The 21,076-nt window shown below is 50.0% G+C and overlaps 1 protein-coding gene across 1 annotated transcript in view; it reads left to right on the top strand.

Moving 5' to 3' along the window:
* The window catches only part of C10H4orf50 (chromosome 10 C4orf50 homolog), a 61,832-nt gene extending 41,380 nt beyond the window's left edge, over positions 1 to 20,452 (top strand). Inside the window, exon 7 of the mRNA XM_036201668.1 lies at positions 17,343 to 20,452. Within this exon, the coding sequence (XP_036057561.1) occupies positions 17,343 to 17,429 (87 nt within the window). The 3' untranslated portion in view covers positions 17,430 to 20,452. The remainder of the gene's footprint in view (positions 1 to 17,342) is intronic.
* The last annotated feature ends 624 nt before the right edge of the window (positions 20,453 to 21,076 follow it).

Genomic DNA, 21,076 nt, shown 5'->3' on the forward strand with positions numbered 1-21,076 from the left:
GGGGAAAGGTAAAATGTTGAGTGCAGAAGCTTCCCATAGCTTTACAATCTCAGCTCTGTTAACACACAGCCCCAGGAAGGTTGACTCAGTGTTTATTTTAATCTGTTTCCCCAAGTGTCTCGAAGGGGAACCTAATACTTACACGGTGGGGGGAAAGACAGAGCAGCTTTAAAAGCATCTGCCATATAGACTTCAATGAGCTTCTGGGGGTGTTGTGCCTGTGTATCAGAATCACTGACCGTTCGGGAGCAACACAGCCACTCCCTGTAAAGTTGACGGCCTGGGGTAGCAGTGTATAGAAGCATTTGTGCCCACAGCGCTTCCTGCAGATTCTCAGGGAAGTCTCCATCTTTCAGTTCCCATCTCTATCCCCACAAGGACTTGCTCCTGCTTCCACGAAACACTGTCTGAGCAACAAAGGCGATTTGTCATCTGCCCCATGTGCTCTCTGGAGACCCAGAGCTCAGCTGCGGCTGGCTGTGGTAGCTGTCAAGCTGATAGCTGTCCTGTGCGTGTGAGTCTGATGTGTAGGGATGTGTATGTGTGCCCGCTGAGAGCTCCATTCAGTACTTGCACCTTTGCTCTTACATGGTGAATGCCCTTGCTGCTCTGATTTAGGACCCTCCCATGATAGATATTCAGTAGATGGAACATGAGCACTGTCCCAGGGCCTTTTGTGACCGAGTTTTATTTCTGACTTAATGAGCTTCTTTGAATTCAATCATCATGTGTCTCATGAACACTTGCCATTTATAGATGGCTATAAACATTATGTCTCTTAATATCGTGAGTTCCATGTGTTAATTTCAGCTTCGTGTTTGTGGGTCCCTCAAAGGAGTTGGAACTGGGACTAAGAGAGGAGTGGGGCTGGTCCCACAGTCCACCCAGGGGCACAGAGCAGGAGTCAGTGGCAACTCTGCACAGCAATTGCTGGGAGGGAACCTGGGCAGCAGAGGAGTTGGGCAGTGCCACTGAACCAGGGTCCAGGAGGAAGCCCCACTCAAGCTGAACTGGGAGCTTGGGAGATTGGGATTAGTAGACAGGAAGACTAGATGGCTGTGTAGAGCAGGGAATGGGCAGCTATGGATGGAGGAGGGCGAGGGCTGGAGGACCGTGCCTTTGAGGAATTCGGGGTCCCAAGGCTGGCCTTGGACAGTGACCATCAGACCTGCTGTTGTGTAGCTTCCTTCTGACCCCCTGATGCCCAAGCTCTGGTTCTCATGCCCAGCGGGCTGCTTGGGCAGCTGAGATAACACTACTCCCTCCTAGTTTCTCCTGCAAACCCTGGTCCTGCTTGTTGCTTAAAGTAGTCCACACATCTGACCAGCAGGCAGACACACATCTGATGGGCAGACAGACACACATCTATTGGTGGCTGCTTCTTCCCTCTGCACAGAGCTAGCCAAGGAGAGGCTGAGGAACAATTCCTGAATGAGAAAATAAAACAAATTGAAATGAAATGAAGCAGTAGGAAATTTGTGGGGCAGGAGGGTGTGGAGGGATGAATGTGACCGAGGGTGGAGGTGGGTGGGGAGGGGAGGTGAGTACTGAGCTCTCGAATGACAGGGGTCTGGGCCTGGTGCTGTAGAAAGCAGCTGGAGGATGAGGGTAATAGGGGAAGGTAGATGTCCTTTATGATTAGAAACTAGGTTCAGTCAATTCATCTGGCTTTTTCTGTGGATCATAAATATGGTCTCCCTGCCTGAGGGCACAGGCACTTTGCTGGCTGCTTTTAAACCAACTACCACTTCATTTCAATTCTCATGTTTGTTTTGTTCTTCTAAGACAGAGTTTCACTTTGTAGTCCAGGATAGCCTTGAAATCATGGCAATGCTCCTGCCCCAGCCCACCCAGGGTTGGGATTATAGACGTAAAGGGACCAGCATTATGTGGTTGAGTAATATTTATGGGTAGATCCTGGCTCAGTAGTCAATTCTTCAGTTGCTGATTGTTTGAGTTCTTTCCATGCTTGGCAGTTATGAAGATTTAAGTTACCAGACTGACCAAATTCCACCTTCCAGAAAGACAGACAAAGAGAACACACCCTGGGCAGTCACAGTCATCCCCTCTCCACTTCTCATTCATGCAGAAGGCTCAGCCTTCTCCATGGCCAGGGACCCCAGTTGTTAATGGTCGCTAGACCCCTTGCTGCACTGGTACAGCGTTCCTTGTGGGGTCTCCATGTTTGTCGTCATGTAAAGGACTCTCCCTGCTGCTGGTCTCTTCTTCTCTTTCCGGGTTCCTAAGACTTCCCTACCAGCTTCCTTGCCTCCGTAACTCCAGCCGGTTCCTGCTTCCCAAGGCCAAGGCCAAGTCGTGGTACTGTCCTCACCCCGCACCCAGTGTCTCTCCTGCTAAACATGGCTCCAGAGCCAGAGATCACTCTGTTGACTGCGGGCCCTTTGCTGTAAACATTTGTAAGCGGGCAGGTTGCCATAGAAACCCACTTTCATGATGACAAGATACAGTCAGCCTTCAATAACGGAGCCCAAGCTGGATATGGTGGCAGATGCCTGTACTAGAACTCAGGACATGGGGACGGGAGAAACCAAAGTTCAAAACTATTTCTCTGCTAAGTAAGGAGGTCAAAGCCAATGGACGCTATGTGAGCACCTGCCTCAAACAAGTGAACGCAGGACCTTCCCCATCATGCCACGCTCCCCACAGCCTTGTCTTGAGTCTGTATCTCCAGTTCTCTGGTCACAAGCTGAATGGTCACCACTTCCTAAACAAGCTACAAGGCTCTCCATCCCTCCATACCTGGAAAGGATGCCTCATAAAAAAGCATGGAGTTTGGAGACCATCACCCCGCCATGGTTCACTCAGCCTAATCAAGCTTCTAGAAGCCTCTACTCAGCTGCTCTGCCTTCTGCTCCTGCTCCCTAGAAGTTTCCTTCCTGACCCCTAGCCTTGGGAACACTGGGAACCTTCTCCATTCCACCCCACCCTATCCCTGAACTCTCTGGCTGCTTTTCCAGACTCGCCTCACACATGCATTTAAGTACCTTAGCACTGAACTACATCCCCAGCCATATTTTTTTCTTCTAGATCTTAGTTACTCAAGTTGGCCTTGAACTCATGATCTTCCTGTCTTATCTCCAACCCCCACATCAGTAGCTGGAATTATAGGCCTATGCCACAAAGCTTTGGTTAAAACTGCTTTATATAGGTTTAGCAGACTGTCCCCTCCCCACCCCCATCCCTACAGTGGTGGCTCCTGTTGGCATGGGAGCAGAGACCTGTAGTTAGAGTTTTCCTGCCTGGCCCACAGTCAGGACAAATCTCTCTCAACTGCCAGGCCCATAGACGCTCAGACCCAACCAAGTAAACACACAGAAACTTACATTGTTTACAAACTGTAAGGCGGTGGCAGGCTTCTTGTTATCTACTTCTTCTATCTTAAATTAACCCATTTCTGTTACTCTATACTTTGTCACGTGGCTTATGGCTTACCATTACCTTACATCTTGTCATGGTGGTGGCTGGCAGCGTCTCTCCACTCAGCCTTCCTATTCCCATAGTTCTCTTCTCTCTTGTCCCGCCTATACTTCCTGCCTGGCCACTGGCCAATCAGCATTTTATTTATACAGAGTGATATCCACAGCAGAGACCCAGATTCCAATTATGTCTAGCCTCTGATTTCAACAGTGTTGACAAGGGCATCCACAGTTCTTTTTACTCTCTTGTTCCAATGACCCTAATGGTTGAGGCAGGCAGTTTGGCAGGGTGGTGGGTGGGTGTCATCTTCAAGGCAGAACTCCAAGGATGCATGACCTGTAGTTGGTCCAGTGGCCACTCTTTTGGGCCCCAGCTCTGGACTACAAACTCCTGTAGTTTATTAGATGCTCACAGCTTTGCCTTACAAGTAACCATAATGCCAGTGGGCGAGGTCTGTCTCAGGCTGGACCCAGGATGAGGGGAAATCTTGGGTCAGAGACCCCTTCCAGCTTCCAAGGCCTCTACCTAGGGCTCACACTACCCAGAGCCTGTTTCTCCACTCACCTGCTCAGACTGTGTCCCCATCTCCAGCTTGGGCCCGACTCAGCTGTGCTTCTCCTTTATCCAGCCTTCTGCTCCAGGGTGGTTCCACTGACCTCTCCACCCACTTCTGCTGGCACTCTGCCTTTCTTTCCTTGTTAGCTGTGAATAAGACGATAGAACATGCCAAATGCCAGGCTCTGTGCTTGGCTTGGGGTGACATCAGTTGGTATCCTGTATCATCATTATTATCACTGTCCTTACAACCTCTTGGAGTCAGACAGATGCAGGGTTGAGTCCCGGCTCCACTCTCCTTTGCTGTGACCCTGGAGCACGATGCACACCTTTCATAAACATCGGATTATCATCCAGAGTTAGCAGTGATTGAATTTCCTGGCATTGTTGCTTGGCTGTGCAAAATAAAAAAAATAGCAGCTTCTGTAAGAGTTCTAGTACTTAGAGGCCACAGAGAATGCCAGGCCCAGCCCTCCCTGCAACAGGCAATGCCCTGGCTACCATCCAGAAAGCAGCTCATTCACAGGTCCCCATGTACAGAACTCCATGAGTTCCCAGGGAGATAATGCGTGCAAAGTGGTTTGTAGATGCTCAAGTACTCTAAAATGTTTATGATGATTATTGCTAATTAAAATTTAGGACAGCCTGGAGAGAGGCAGGGAGTGAGCTCCAGATCTGCCTGCCTCCTTCGGAGGGTCTTTTAGAGACTTGAATGAGAAAGCTGCATGTGTGAAGACAGCCTGTGAATGACTCCCAGGTCCTTGTCCTGAATCCTCACCCAAGCCTGGAACGGGTGATGAGTTGTCACTCTAGGTACTTCTCATTTCCTTGCTTATCCTCCATGCCATTGCCTGCCCAGTGGGAGGCACTGAGCTAACAATGGCAGCTGGCAGCTGACCTCCCAGCAGGGAGTATTACCAACCCATGGAGCAGCTCTATGAGTCTTTGTAAAGGGAGCATAGAGTTACACTGATTCTTGCCTGGCAATTTTTCCAAACATCAACTCTTGGGACAGAGATGATGAGAGGGTTCTTGTTGTCCCATATTGGTTGGTCGCTGAGAGTCTGGGCATGCTCTGTGGCTCCTGCCGACACTCTGGGCTCTGAGAGCCTTGTCCTTGCCAACCTGTCTCTCTTGGAGCCATGCTGCCCTGTCATCTTCCATGTTTGCCTTTCCTCTGTGCTCCCATCCCTCCTATGGCCAAAAGCTGGTCAGCTGGGGAAGAGGCTCGGTTGCCACTGCTTCTGGATGCTCGGTTTCCATGGGGAGACTTTTGGAGTAGGGCCACAGAGATAGTATCTTTCAGATTAGATGGGGGCTGTGTGATGTAGGGCTCCCCAGACCCCTACAGACACTATACTGTCCCTTTTTCTTTTCCTCCCAGATCCTGCAGCCATCTCAGTGATGGCTTTTTTTTTTTTCCTCCCTGGGAAATGGAGGACATGCTTGTCCCAGTGAGGATCAGTGGGAAGTGCTGTTTGAGAAGCCCTAAGCCTCCAGCCTTGAGGAAGTCTGTGGCACCTGGGGGTCTGTTTCTCCACCCAGGCAGGGGAACATGGCCTGGCCCAGTGATTCTCAGCCCTGGCTGCACAGGAGGGAGGTGGAGTTTTACCAGATCGCATATCTGAGTCCCTCAGGACACTCTGCCCACCTGGCCTGCAAAGATCTGATTGACACTTTCAGAAACCTTCAAGCAGGAGGTGTCATGGTGTGCTGCCAGGCATAGGGGCCCCAACAAGGTAACTGCAGAGGACTGCTGTAAAGGGGGATAAATTAAACTGAAGTCACAGAGGCTGTCTTGCAGTTTCCTTAGGGCACCCTCCAGATGTGCAGGCACTAAGTGTCATTTCCATGAGCCAGCTGGGTGGGCTCTTCTCTCCTCCCTCTCTGGCTCCCCCAGCAAACACCCCAAGGCAAACATCACCTGCCAACTCTGAATCTAGCACAGCCTGAGCTCCATGCCTCCTTGGCACCTGCCCCCACACAGAGTGTGGTCCTGGGTTGTGTCCTTGGTCAGGAATGTGGCTCAGGAGCGAATTACCCCAATCTATACACGTGACGTTGAACCTACTGCTCAGTGCCCCATCCAACCTTCCTGAAGTCGGAGCCTAGAGTCTTCGGGTCCCTTCCTGAGCCATACTTTCCTGGGCTGCATAATAAGTGGGCATGGCGCCCTGTGAGAGGATATTTCTTCTTTCACTTGTGGCTGAACTCTGGGGTCTCCTGTGGGGTCTTCCCCTTAGAACATGGCTAACCATGCGGTTTCTTGTTCAAATGCTGCCCTTTCCTTCCAAGCATCTCCCTGAGGGCCACAAATCATTTTCTCTTCATCACCATCTGTGCCCCTCCAGCCCCGGCTCTCCAATGAATGGCCTGAGGCCTCTCTTTGCACTCTGTGTGATTTTGCTGCTGCTGTCCTGAGCCTGGGCTTCTGCCAGGCTGCAATGATTTATGGGAGTTGGTAGAGGCCCAGTGACTCCCAGTGACCTGTGCAAAGCAGGGCTTGTGGTGAGCACAGTTGAAATGCTGAGATGCTCGATAATTAAATACCTTGCTGGGGCTCAATGTACGCTTTCCAGACGCGAGAATGAAATGCTATAGCTCTCAGGGGAGACTGGGCTGAGGCTGCCAATGCTCTGGCTTCAACAGCTCAAGGTTGTTGTTCTTTCTGGATGGATCCCTAACAATTTTTGTTGTTGGTGGTGGTTTTCTTTTTCTTTCTTTCTTTTCTTTTCTTTTTTTTTTCCAGTTAGGCTTTTCTGCATGGAATAGTTCAGGTTCAAAGATATATTTGAGTTTAAATGAAAAATTGTCTAGTATTTGCAACCCCAGGCTGGCTGAGCAGGGCTGTGTGAGGAGGCTGCCTGTCAGCAACTGTCAGGAAATCTCATTCTAATTTCTCCTTCCCTTAAGGTTTCTGGGGTGGAGCTAGGGCTGGTACTCTTGGGGACACCTGGGTTACAGAGAGAAGGAACATCTGGATTCCAATGCCCTCTCCCAGCTGGATGGCTCTGAGGAAGTTACTTAGAGTCCCTGAGCCTCACTTCTTTATCTAGAACTCGGGACTGAATTTAATAGGCATCACAGGATTAGAGAACTTTGTGGAATAATGTGTGGCCACCAGCAGGACAGCCCTGAGGCTGTATCCTGGAAGTGCCTTTCTTTGACTGAACTGATCCTTGTCAGGCTAATTCCAGTCCTGGTCTTGTATCCTCTAGCCTGTGGGACAGAGGCTTTGGGGCTATGCTACACCTCCTAACCAGCCTCTACCCCAGCGTTCTGCTGGCCAGCACAGCTCTCCTGGGGCCTCAGGCACCTGTCTGCCCAGGAAGCAGAACATCCCAGTGGTTTTCTGTGGGCTTCTCAGAGAGTTCTTGGCGTCATGGTCTGTTGTTACAGGAATGACTTCCATCCTTACCTGGACACTGGCTTCTCTGCCTTCCTCCTCACACTTGGCTTCTCCTCTTGTACCTACCTGTCTGCACACACTGACTTCAGTCTCTATGTCTGAAGGAACCCAAGCTGTGACTATTGTGGAGGAAAGAGTTGCTTTTGCCCTGGAGTGCCATTGCCCGGAAGATGCCCTGGCCCCCCTTGGTGTCTCACAGAAGCCTGTGCATCATATGGCTTGAGGGACGAGACCAGAGATTGGTTCAGCTTTACTCTCAGCTCCGCTTTCTTCTCTGCAGTGGGTGGAACTTAGATGCATGGCTGTGTCAAGCGGCATAACTCCACCCCACTCAATGATGATTGGTCGGCAGCCAGGAAACCGACTGACACTAAACCAATCAGAACTCTTGCAGGATCTGTGCTTCTCAACTACCTAGAACTCCAAACTAACTGGAGCTGGGCAGGGTGTTCTGAGAGAAAAAGAGCCACAGGCCAGAGATAGAGGGTGGAGTGGTGGGCATCTGTGGGACAGGACCTAGTCACAGCCTGAAAGCCTAAGTCTACTCAAGGTAGTCCATCCTCCCCTGAGTTTGGACTCATTCACAGGCGACCACATTGTATGGACATAATATAACTGGTGTATCTCAGGAAAATATATGGTTCCAGGGCTGGAGCATTCCCAGAAGATGAGTTAGAATGGCCCAGGAGGAGCACTCGGGAAGAAGGGGAAAGAGGATGAATGGGGATTACGGCACCTTCTCAGGGCTTCTCTGGCACCTCCCTGATGCTGCCCACCACCTATCTGTGCCCTGTTTCTTTGGCTCACTGCCTTCAGCGTGCTCGCATCTCCTGGAGTGTCGTCTGATGGTTATAAGGTGGCTGCTGCAGCTTCAGGCTTCCTATGTCTGAATAGGAAAGGGGATTGCATACCTTTCCTACAACTCCCTAGTGTTACCTTGTTTCTCATTGGCCAGAACGGCCATTATTACTGCTCCGTAGTACCCTTTCCTTCCTGACGGGAGTATTTTCCTTTTCAACATCTCAGATAAGAGGCAGCTGGGAAGGCAGGCTGGAAATAGCTGTGAGTTGGCACGCAGACTGTCTTTTCCTGGTGGTGTAACAACACTTAGCACTATAAAGAGCAAAGGCCTCTGAGTGGCAGAAACTGGATAGGACTAGAGCTCAGACCGTGGGGCTGGGGCAGCTTAGTGGGGGAAGGACTGCCCCTGATTACACCTTCTGGAACCTCCAGGCTGGCTATTGTCTGGAGGAGGTCAGGGTAGCCAGACTGGAAGCAGATGAAAGGCGCTCACATGCTCAGGCTTGTTGATGCTGCTGGCAAGTATAGAACATAAAGTAGTGATGAGATGGGCGACAGACACTGTCTCAGGAGAACTCGAATGTGTCCTTGTAGGACCGGGAAGGGTGAAGTCGCACTAGTTTCTGACTTTCAAAATCTTGGGTGTGGCTGTTATTTGCAAACAGGCAGATTTCAGGCTGTGTTACTCACTCAGGTGTATAAAACAAGCGCGAGGTTCCCGCACCTGAAGAAGATCAAGAACAGATTCCCTTGGGATTGTAGACTAGGGTAGATGCCGGACCGTTGAATAAGGGAAAGGAGTAAGTATCGCTGCTCACGTTCCTTGAAGTAGGTCCGCTGGCATTGGGACAGAAGAAGCCACAGTTAACGTTTGCAGCTATCCAAAGCTTCCAGTTAGAAAAAAACAAATTTAAGTGATGTTTACTTTGCACAGGAAAAAAGAGAAAAGCGGGTAAGAAGAAAACTGAAATTCATAAAAACAAAATCACAATTAGTGTCTGGTCTCTGTCATTTTTATCCCCACGTGTACATTTCCTTGTGATATCTATGGCCATAATCAATACCCGGTTTTATGAGCTGCATTTGTCGGGTCTGGATCTCATAGCCATCCCCCTGAGGTCAGTGTGGTGTTCATACGCTTCCCTTTTCATGGTTGCATAACCAAAAGCTATTTTGACCCCTGTGACCCAGCATTGGGCCGTTCTTTTATTCTATAATAACGCCATGCTGATTGTTATTATTTATGAACCTGCCTTTGTAGAGAGGAACCTGTTTCTGGGAGGTAGTCCTAAGAGAGACATCCATGCCTTGTGCCTTCGGCTGGTTCAAAAATGTCAACCTGGGATAGGCGTGAACTTACAAACTCAGGGCTGGAGAAACCCTGCTTTGTGTGTTCACTCTTGGTTGTTGCAGGTTTGCTTATAATGTCTATGGGCGATTTATTGCCTCATTTCTAGAGGGAATCGATCTGCCCCAGCCTCCCCTCCTCCCAGTGTAATGTAATGAGATTCAGAGCCCCGCCTCCAGGACAGACCCATGAATTAAAGCAGAGCTTGGAGAACAGGAGAGTGGAAACAGCCCCATGAATCTTGCTATTGATACACAGATTAGGGCACGCCAGGAAAGGAACACTCTGTCTTTATCTTTTCAGTATCTCACTCTTCAAATAGCTCCCAGAGACTGAAGAGCAGTTCACCTGGTTCATAGCATGAGCTCTCTCCCACTGCACACCAGTTTGTCGGCCCCCGTATCCCATGAACAGTCACTGCAGGTTTGCACTGTTGATGGAATTGAACTTCAGTCCCTGTACCAGGGAGTCCCAGCTAAGATTCCAGTTTGGTCACTCACAGAGGCCTCTGAGAGTCAGCTTCTTTCAACAGCCTTGTAGGTAGGGATGATCACTCTCAATTTGCAGATGGGAAAACTGAGGAAGAACATGGCTCTGGAGCCTGCCTAAGGTCCTAGGGGTAACAAACCTGGAGTTCCTTATTTTCAAATTCTTTATAATGTCAGGGATTTGTGGAAGAGGTGGCCTTGGCGGGGGTGGGGGAGTGGGGGTGTCAGAAGACTCCCTGTAAGGACACCTTTCGTATTCAAACCAAACTGAATCCCCACCCTCCTTCCTAGGGAACCCACACTCCAGTAGCCTGGAGACCCCACATTGTTTAGACTGTCCAGTCTCAGGCTATCTCAGGCTGCTTACCTTGCGTTTCCCACTCATCTAAATTGGAAGATTGGAAACCCCTAATAAAGGCTTTCTGCTGCTGCTCCTTTCTCCTGCCTGACCCTGGTGCTCCCCATGTGCTTCCCCCCTCCTCTGGGGAGCCATGAGTAATAGCCTGCCTTCTCAGGCTGCCGTCTCTGTGTCTGTGATGCTCCCCTAGGCTGATTAAAACTCCTGGGCACTTTACCGTCATGCCTCTGATAGAAGGGCACATGCATTTTGTTTGTTTGCTTGTTTATTTTGAAAAATTGGAAAAGTTATAATAAAATACCTCTTGTGCTGTTCTTCATAGAGACACATCTGGTGTAGTTATGAAGATATTTTGCTCAAGACAGTTTCTCCCTATCAACTTTTTAAAAATTGGTACCTCTCTTTTGTTCATTTGCATACTTGTTCATTCTCTTACACATACAGTCTCCTCTAATGCATGCCTACATGCACACATATGCATACACAGAGGTGTGTGTGTGTGTGTGTGTGTGTGTGTGTGTGTGTGTGTGTGTGTGTCTTACCAACCCTCCAATCATGTGATTGGCTCAACGTCAGCAGTGATTTCAATTTTAGGTCAGATTTCACCTGAGAGTTCATTACTAGGCCTGTGCCAGCTCCCACTGTGGTTCTATCCTGTGCCCTGCCAGGGTCCAAGAGCAGCAAGTGGGCCCATGATCTGCTGATCCTGTAGCAGGTGAAATGGATCACCTGGGTGAGTGAGCAGGCAAAGGCACCCTATTTGATGCTCTGACCCTATTTGGAAGAAGCACAAGACAGCCAGAGAGCACCACTAACTGGGCTCATCACAGTGTCTACGGAGAGCCCTTTCTCTGTTAATGGTCCCCAAGTGGCACATGGAATAGTCTTTCCAAGCCTTCACACTCACCTTAACACGGCCCACTTTAATTTTCCTCATGGGCTGGTCTCCCAACAGGGAAAGGTAGCCACTGGGGCAGCTTGCTTGATACAGGTGGTGAGCTGCCCGTCAGAAGATAGGAGGGTTTGAGCAACCACGGCTCATGGATGTTCCAGCCAGAGGATTCTGGATGTAAGAAGTAGATGGTTATAGGGCATTTTCAGCATGGGGTGCACTTAGAGTTCATCAGAACCACAGATAAACAAGAGGCGCTGGGTCCCTCCCCTGTGGTTGGCGGCTGCTTGTCTAGGGACTCTGAGGATGGATCAGAGCCCAGGATCAGAGAAGTTGTGAGCCCCACGTTATTCATAGATAAGGCTGTGTCCTAAGCCAATAGGATGGAGAATCTGGGGATAGGGCAAGTCCTGCTTATGGGGAACGAGGGCAGGAATTCCTTGAGATGGGACCTAAAGACAAAACAACAACAACAACAACAACAACAACAAACAAACAAACAAAACAAAACAAAACAAAACAAAACAAAACAAAAACCACTGTTTTATACCAAACCAACATGAGTGCCATTGTTACCCTTTTTTTCTATACTGGTGTCCCTTTCTACAGAATTGTATATTAAAAGCCACTTAGTTTTCATTAGTCACTTGCATTTATTATCATCCTATTTCCAACATGGCTTTGAGAAGGGCCAGCAAACTCCCCAAGTTCAGCAGACAGAAGGGGAAGAAGCCCACAGTTCTGCAGGGCTGCCTGTCGGCAAAAGGGGAAGGGGCCACCGCTTTCAGGTGTGGTGGGCAGGGCCAGACATCAACTGACCAGTCAAGAGCAGCTTACAGGGACGGACTTCATTTTGAGTCCTCCTGCACTCCCAAAGAGCTTCCTGCCCATTGTTGGGTACATAGAGGCCTGCCTGCAACCCGGCTCTCACTCTAAAGGGGAAATAATAGGTCACTTATTCTGAGCCAAATTCGGGTTGCCCCAGATAACACATTTCTCCATGGAAGCAGTTTTGTGAGCTTTTGTAGTCGGAGAAGAAAAGGAACCTGCAAATCAAAGCATCAAATACAGTGGTGGGAAGCGTGGCTGGGCAGTTTCTGCTGCAGGTCTCCAGTGCTAGCTGATGACAGTCTTAGCTTAGGTATCCCAAAAGGCTTTCCCTGACAGTCACAAGGATGTTAGGTCAGACAGAGAGGTGGGAAAAAACGACATGGCTTTTGTCTGGGTGCTTGCAGGTCATGGAGTTCTGGATAAACGTGGGCCGGAAGTAAGGTGGAGAGAGTGTTGCCTGGAGAATCAGAAAGTGATTTTGAGTTTGGCTACCACTCTGGGGCCTCTTGTTCTTTGGGGCCTGTTTCCTGAACTACCTATGTACAGATGATTCTGAAGGGTGGTCCCATAGCAAGAACTTCTGTTCATTCAACCACTGAGATTCGCATCATTCCTATTTGTAGCTCAGTGCAGACCAGAAACACCCAGATACTTGAATACAGGAATTAAGGACCTGATGGAGTAGACAGGGTAGAGACTTAAATCTTGAGACCTTGCATTTGGGGCTGGGTGGGAACCATGAATCTTATGTTTGATTTCCATCATTTGGCAGAAAAATGCTGTCTGTTGCCCTAGGAAATGTCTTGAAACCTGCTGCCTCAGAGGGGAGTCTCCTTAAGTTGACCTGGTTTAGCATGTTTAGGACCCACCCTGTTCATAAGTGTTTTCTTTGGGTGTTGAACAGTTCTGTGTGTGTCTCTGTGCCTTACTTAAGGACACCAGTCCTGAGACCTTCCAGGCCCCTTCAGGCTCCTACTGTCACTATTGCCTGGATGAGCCTGGCTGTATGGTCACAAATGAGGATAAAGATACACGTGCATCTTAGGGACCACTAACATTCTGGGTGTGACAGCTGTCCAGGGGCAGACCAGTCCAGGCAGGTGCCTGAAGTACAAGCCTCTGGGATGGCACGCTTTGACCTGCCAATTCTCCATCCTGGGACACTGGGCTGACTCCTACATGGAGGGTTTCTAGGGCAAGGGCCTCTTGAGTGCTCCCACATGATTCTCCTTGAACTCCAGGCTCCGCCCCCCCCCCCCATGTCCCTATCACTGTCACTATGGAAGTTGGTGTGCCTCTGTCCTAGGAGCTGCAAGCACCAATCCCCAGCACCCAGCCGTGTCCAGACCCCAAGCTGAGCCAAGCATCAGTGACCATGCTGGAGGTGGCATTCAGCGGAACACTGGAAGAACTGACGAAAAGGAACAGCCTAGGAGAACACAGAAGAGAGCACAGCTGAAACTCCAGCCAACCCAGCTTGTTCATTCCCACTCTCTGGGCACCTATGGTGGCCCCAGCCATAGTGGTCAGCAGGAAGTTCAGGCATGACTGGGAAGGGCTCAAGGTTGGAAGGACAGCTAGGAGAGGCAGGCAGGGCTAGACATCATGGAATAGTCTGTCTGCTTCCTCGGAGCAGTGCAGCCAGAGACTCGGTGGTTTGAGGCAAGGGGATGACATCATCCTCTTTCTAGGAATTCTGGCTGCTGTGTGGAGAAGGGAGGGACCAGCCTGGGAGCAAGCGCCTGCCAGGAAGCTGTCCCCTGGCAGGAAGTGGTGGTGGCTGGGCTGAGGTTGGCAGTGTGGAAGAGAAAAGTGGGACAGAGTCCCCAAATCTGTATTTCCGGGTGCCTGCCTTCCTTTGTTGTTTTCTTTCTCTCTTCCCTCCCTCCCTCCTCCTCTTCCTCCCTCCTCATCCCCTTCCTCCCTCCCACCTTCCCTTCTCTCCTCCCCCTTCCCTTCTTTCCTCCCCCTTTCCTTCTCTTCCTCCCTCCCCCTTCCCTCTCTCCCTCCTCCTTCACTTCTCCCCTCCCCCTTTTCCTTTCCTCATCCCCCCTTTTCCTCTCTCCCTGCCTTCCTTCCTTTCTTTTCATTGTTTTTGAGACAAGGTCTCATAATGTAGCTCAGAATGGCCTGGAACTCACCATTTAGGCCAAGCTATCCTTGAACTCAGGGCACACCTCCTGCCTCACCTTCCGAGTGCTGGGATTCCAGATGTGAGCTCCTGGCTGCTTTCCACCAGTCAGCAGCTCAGGTCTGCTGGGGCTTTCACTTGAGTATGGTGGTGAGAAAAGCCTGAGAGAGGCCGGTGACAAGGCCACCCTGTGCGTCCCCATTGAGATCCATGACCTTGTGTTCTGGTGGAGCAAATGGTGCCAAGGGCAGGCATCTATGCCAGTCTCCTGTCAGGCTGCATTCTCTTGTGAAGGAGCTGTCTTCACAAGGGTCTGGTACTAAGTAGGGCATAGATTATTGTCCCCATTTTTGGCCTCATTTCCTGGTACCCCAGGGCTTCTCCCTCCGCATTGTGTGGTTGCCTTCCTGCCTGAGCCTCCACCATGGTCTGCTCACACAGATGCTCCTCCTTCTGATGACGCCCTGAGGCTGAAGGCTGGTCTCATGTCCAAGCCTAGGGTGCTGTTTTGCTGTACAGAATCACCACACCTCAAGGTTTGGAGGAACCTCAGATGTCCCTGGATCAGTGTTTACCCCAAAGCACGAGTCCTCTTGACATTCACAGCCACCACGTAGGATGCTCTCTCTTTTTCAGACTTCCACCTGCCGTCTCAGGTGGCTCTTCCAGGTCCTTTTTTCTCCCCCTTCCCACTACCCATTACAGTTTGCTGAGCCAGTGGCCCTCAAGGGCCAAAGTATCTGGTTTTGTTTATCTGACCATTGACCATGGCCTAGAGCACACATCAGGCATGTAGTAGGTGTTTAATAAGGAACAGATGAATGAGTGAGGAAGGGAATGAATGAGTGAGTGAACGGGTAAAAGAGTGAGTGGGAGGGTGGGTGAGAAAGCTAGTGAGGAACAGGTCAGCCGGTAGGCAAGCGCTCAGCTCTCAATGCTCAAAAGTCCTGGGCCCTCAGCTGGAGCAAATCCTGTCGGTCCGTGCCCAAGCTTGTTCCCTCTTCCTACAGCCACTTGTCACACAGTGGGGCCACAGGTCCTCCTGTCTGTCCTTCAGGCCCTTGATTCCACTCCACCAGAGGGCCTTTGCTCTCTGATGCCTGGGACCCTTTGCCTTGTTTCTCTCCATGGCCAGGTCTCTTTTGTCACGGGGATTTCAGCAGTCTAAAGGACTCCTTTCCACACAGCTTCTTATCTCTCTGCTAAACTCCGGGTGATTTCCTCACATCTGTCTGCCCGTTCACTCCATCTCTATGTCTTTGTTTATTTGCTGTTTAGCCTGCTGAGAGGGGTCTTATATAAGTTATTCCAACTTTTCTCTTTACAGGAGTGTGCAAACTTTCTCTTTCACACACATGCACATGCGTGCACACATGTGTGCACGTGTACACACACAATGACTGTTGAAAGCTTCTCATTTTAACATCCTTTCTGGGATCCAAATTTCTTCCTAAAACCGAACGTGTGAACATCCCACATGGACTTTGGAGGTGACCCTATGGTCCTCATTAATCCTGGGACAGTTATGTGTATTTCTCAGTGAATACAAGATCAATGTGAGAATTTAAGCATTAACCCTGTGTGAATTGTAAGCAGGGGCGATACTGTCTTGAGCATAATATCACTCAGCCTCTTCTAGGGACAGTGTTCTGTGCTCAGAATGGAACCCGTCTCAATGCAGTCATACCCAAGTACAAAGTACTGAGGCTATGAGATACAGGATGCTTGGGCAGGGAAGAAGTGTGGGGCCCTCTGGACATACAGACTTCTGGGATCTACCCCATTGACAGGGCCCACAGAGCTGTGAGCACCCCTAGGACCTGAACACTACTGAAGTTCCCCAGAGACTCTGATGGGAAGAGAATTCTGGCCCCAGAGATCTTACAAGGTCAAGGATTTGCACTGAGTTTATTTTTGTCTCACTCCCCACCCCACCCCCAACATGTGATAGAGCGCACAGAAAGAAAGCTATAAATACATTTTGAAAAGCAAAGCAGTCTAAAACCACCTACACACACACACACACACACACACACACACACACACACACACACACACACATACTTCACTACAGGACTGGGGCACTGAGAATGATGTTGGGAATGTCACAGTCCTGTGAGGGACGCAGCCACCGAGTATGTGCTCCTGCTGTACAGCTCCATAGACCTTCAGCATCACAGCAAAGCTGGCCTTGCTGACATCAGCTGTGGGGCTGGCCGAGGAACTGCACAGGGATGCTGTGCTCTGGTTGGGAGTCACTTTTCAAGGATCTCCCTCTGGGCTGTCACGCTGCCCAGATAGTTGAGTGAATCTGGCAGCTTCCCTATGGGGCTCCTCTTGGCAAGCTGACTCTCCAGCCTGCATTTCCCCAAACCCACCCAGTTCGCACCGACTCCCGCCTCTTGTGTGTTCTCTGCCTAGAAAGACCTGTATCCTATAGGTCTCTGATATCCTGCTCAGATATCAGCGTCTTCAGGCATTCACCCAGTCTCATAGCTTCCTTTCTTTTTTCTCCTTCCTTTCTGAATCCTCATCATGTCCAGGCCTGTGCTAGCAGGCTAACACCCCCCCCCTCCTCCTGCCACACAGCCCCTCTGTTCTCTGTTCTCACCATACTGGCTTCTTCTCTCCACAAGACCCTTGCACAGGCTGCCTGGCAGTCTCCTCTCATTCACATTCTTGCTCTGCTACCTCCTTGGTTCCTTCCTGGCCCAGCAGTAGCTGTCCTGCTTCAGTTACAGCTGAGATGTACACACCTCTCTCTGTCCCCTCCCGCTCACTGGAACCGCCACAGGGCAGTCTGTAACTTCTGAGCCTGGCACCAGGCCTGGCAGAGGCTAGGGTCTGGTAACTCTGCTGACAAAGCACTAAACACATCCCTAAGACCCTGTTTTTCTCTTCCTTCAGTCAGTTCTCCAACCTTCTTTGGGCCATTGGCCTCTTTGAAGGCCTCATGAACACTAGAAAGCCTGTGTGCACCAGACTTGGTCACGTGACACTTCCATATGGCACTCATGGCTCACAGACACCCCAATAAAGAGGCTGCTCTCTGGAAACACTAAGCAGCTTCTTCTTTTTTTTTTTTTTTTAGTTGTCCTGCAGGCCCTGTGCATGTGGAAATACAGGGCAAGCCCCCAGCAACCCGAAGGCTGGCCCATCTGGACAGCTCTCTATGTAGCCACATGAGTGACCTGCTCCCTTCAGAGACTCATCTTCCTGCTTTCCCTGTTGCAGGAAAGAAGACAGCACCATCAGGCACATCACGCTGGAAAAGATGAATGGCCGTCCCAGATGACCAGTGGAACAGAGGTAGCCCTGTGATTTACGGTCCTTTCAAGAGCTGAGTTACAAGCTGCGTCACCACCCCCTACCCCAGTCATCATGAGGGGATGTTTCTGTCTGCACAAGACCAGTGAGAGCCCCAGAAGCCCTCAGAACTGGCATGGAGCAATGGCAGGATCCTGGGATTTGGAGTTCCCAGTCTGGCTGTGTCACTTGTACAAACGACTTCACCTTTTCAATGTCTTCTTCTTCTTAGCCTGTTTGGGAGTTTTTCTGTCTATCTGACAGTCATGTATGATGGTACCAAAGCTGGCAAGTCACCCTGACACTTCAGGATGGTGGCTCATGTTTTGGAGCAACTTGGTATTTGTGAACTATCTTCTGCTCACCTCCCTGACGTCCTTCAGGACTTGCTGCCTCGAAGCACACACAGTATCACTGATGTCTCTTTTACCTGCGGTGGGAGACAAAGCCTGCAGGGGATGGTGGTAAGGTGACTTTGGTGACGATCTGGACATCATGGAGGTTCTACAGAGTCCCAGGCTGAATGGAGGTCTCACCCATCCTGGGAATTGTCTAGGGAGAGACCCCCAGCTGTCATCATGTTCTCAAAGGAAACAGCCTCAGTATCAAGCACCCTAGTCTAGTAAGGAGAGAACTCCACAGGGTATCCAGGCATCTGACTCTGCTCCTACCTTGCTGGTGACCCTTAGGCTATTCCCTGGCCTCCAGGGTCCTCGGGTCCTCACTTGTGTAGCAGATGCGCCCATAGGCTTTCCAGTTCACCGGCAGCTGAAACAGTGCCCAGTCTGCAGTCCATCCTGGCATCATGGCTCACTCCCTCCTGGTTATGAGCTGTTGATTATGAACCAACCTGTGCTGGTTTCTCCCAAGGAGCAGGCTCTGGCTCCTGGGAAGACTCCAGGTAGCCTCCCTGCTTCCAGGAGGAGGGAAGAGGGCTGCTTATCCAAACACAGGCCACTTCTAACAACTGTGTCCTTCACTTGCCCCCTAGGTAGTCACAGCATCCCAAGCAAGCAACCCATACCAATTCCGTGTCCTATTTCTGTGTTCTCATCTAGGGACTTCACTTCCTGTGTGTGGGTGGGGCATTTCCCTTTAAGTTCAAGGGTAATGGGGCTGGCTTGTTCAGGCAGATGGGTATCCAACAGGACCGTTTGAGATCTAAGTACCCCCAGAAGAAATAGGACAACCAAGATTCTGCTTGGGTAATCCTCCTGGAGCAGCTTCCTAGCCTTTCTGCTGTGTGTCCAAGAAGATGGTAGGAGATGGGTAGATTCAGCAAGGGTATCTTGGGCTTGGGAAGAACCTGGGGCTTTGGTCAGTGAGAGAGGAGTAACAGACAGGTATAATAACCTATGTGCTCAAACAGAGAATCTAGCTCACAACAGACACACAGGCTACTCTTGGAGGGTCTGGTCAAAAACATGTCTTTGTGACTTGTGTTTTTGATTAGGTGGAAGGTACAGATTATAAGCTTAGTGTCTTGACCATCTCAACTACCCAGTTCACTGCATTGAACGCATCCACACTCAATGCTCTGCGGCTGTCGCCTCTACCGTCTCCAGAGCTCTTCTGTCTTCTCAACTGAAACCCTATGTCTGTTACACACTAGCTCCTTTTCCTCCTTGTCCAGACCCTGACAACCCCATTTCTCCCATGACTACATGTCTCTCTTGTCTGATTGCCCTTGGGACCTCATATAATATGTGTCCTGTGACTAGCTTCTTGGGTTCCATATGACATCTCCAGAGTTATGTATCAGAGCAGCCTTTTATAAAGCCAGTCCTGCATGTATTGACCACATTGTTTGTCCTCTTACCCAGCAATGACACTTGGATTTCTGCTACCTTTTGAATGTAGTGAGTGTTGGTGCTATGAAGGAGAGCACACAGATACGCTGATATACATACATACATACATACATACATACATACATATATGTAAATTTGGAACTAGTAACATTTAAAACCCAAGACTTTTCCTAGGAAGTCAGGACATTTGAGTTCTCCAGGAAACTGTGGGATCTGGCCAATTTGCTTCCCTAAGCCCTTGTCTTCTTGACCACCATGGGAGCTGTGTGAGGCTGCTCTGTTGTTTTCCAGTGGCAAGCACCTGTCCTGGTGCTTTGGGAATAAACTATTCTCAAACCACTGCCAAGGCCAGCTGGCTGCCACCTGACTGTGATTCAGTGATGGTCCCTCAGCAATGTGCATGTTAGTGGCAGTGTAGATATCAGAAAGGGTCAGAGCTTTAGCTTAGGCCCCAGGCAGGGAGTGATGCCACCATGCTCTCTGGGACAGACTAGACTCCATACTGTCCATCCCCCCAGGGCAAAGTCCTGAGCTATCTGAGGCTCAATATAATCTTGTGGAGGAACATTGGAGGAAGAGTCCTTTCTCTGGCAGCCTGGAGGAGCAGAGACAGAGGTTGAGGTGTTCAGTGACTGAAGTGCACTTGGAAAGAGCTAATAACAGCTCAGACCCAGACTGGAGGCTGGGTGTGCATGAATGGGGACTCCTTCCCTGTGCTGTAAAGTGGGAAAGGAGGCGTGCACACCCTAGGACTATTCCGAGGACCCATGAGGCCTGTGGGAAATTAACTTGGCTTATACCAGGTACTCCATATTTGTTGCTTTCCTGTCAGTGGGGCCACATCTGAGTCCCAATCATTTTCCCCAGAAAGAGCCATGAAGTCTAGGGAGCACCTTGGCTTTGAATTTGCCTACCTGATTTCAAACCAGCCCGTAGTGGGCATCCTCCTTGTCGTCTGCATATTCTTCACAGTACCAGGAGGATAGAATTAGAAGGTACTTGGCTCATAGTTCAAGATCAGCAAAGCCTGTGCTATGCATGGTGGCACATATCTTTATTCTGGCATTTGAGAGCTAGAGGCAGGTGGATCTCTGTTAGTCTGAAGTGAGTTCTAGACCAGCCAGGGATACACAATGAGACCCTCTCTCTAAAACACAATTCTCCAAATACTTCTTCCACAAGGAGGAGCGCACAGTATAGGTGGTCTCTAATTCCTGTTGGCTCAATCTAGGACTCATGTGCACTTGATGCTGTGACTTAATGCTTTCCACATTTTATTTATTCATCCAACCAATAGCATTGACGAAGAGCCAGGCTAACCCTGGGTTCCTGCAGCAGGAGTCCACTGTAGCCATCAATCAGTGGTTTTGCTGCATACTCCTTTTGAACAGTCCTTCTCCCTGGCTTTGCCTTCAAGTCAGATCCATGGCTGGATGGGAGCTTCTTTTCTTCCTGGTCCAAGTTCTTGGTGGTCTGCTTGTCCTGGTGTCCCACTCTTCCCGCTCAACACTGATGCTATTTCTTCCTCCTTTCCAAAGCCTGGATGGAGACATATGAAGCACCCCCTAACTGGAGGTACCCCTAACTGGAAGATGCCACATGGGGATCCATTGAGGTCAGACATGGACCCAGCAGAGCCCAGCCTCTTCCCCCTTGGGCTTTGGATGAGATGGGACACAGATGGAAAAGCCTTTTGTCAACTTACATT

The sequence above is a fragment of the Onychomys torridus genome, chromosome 10 (assembly GCF_903995425.1).
Source record: "Onychomys torridus chromosome 10, mOncTor1.1, whole genome shotgun sequence".
Taxonomy (NCBI): Eukaryota; Metazoa; Chordata; class Mammalia; order Rodentia; family Cricetidae; genus Onychomys; species Onychomys torridus.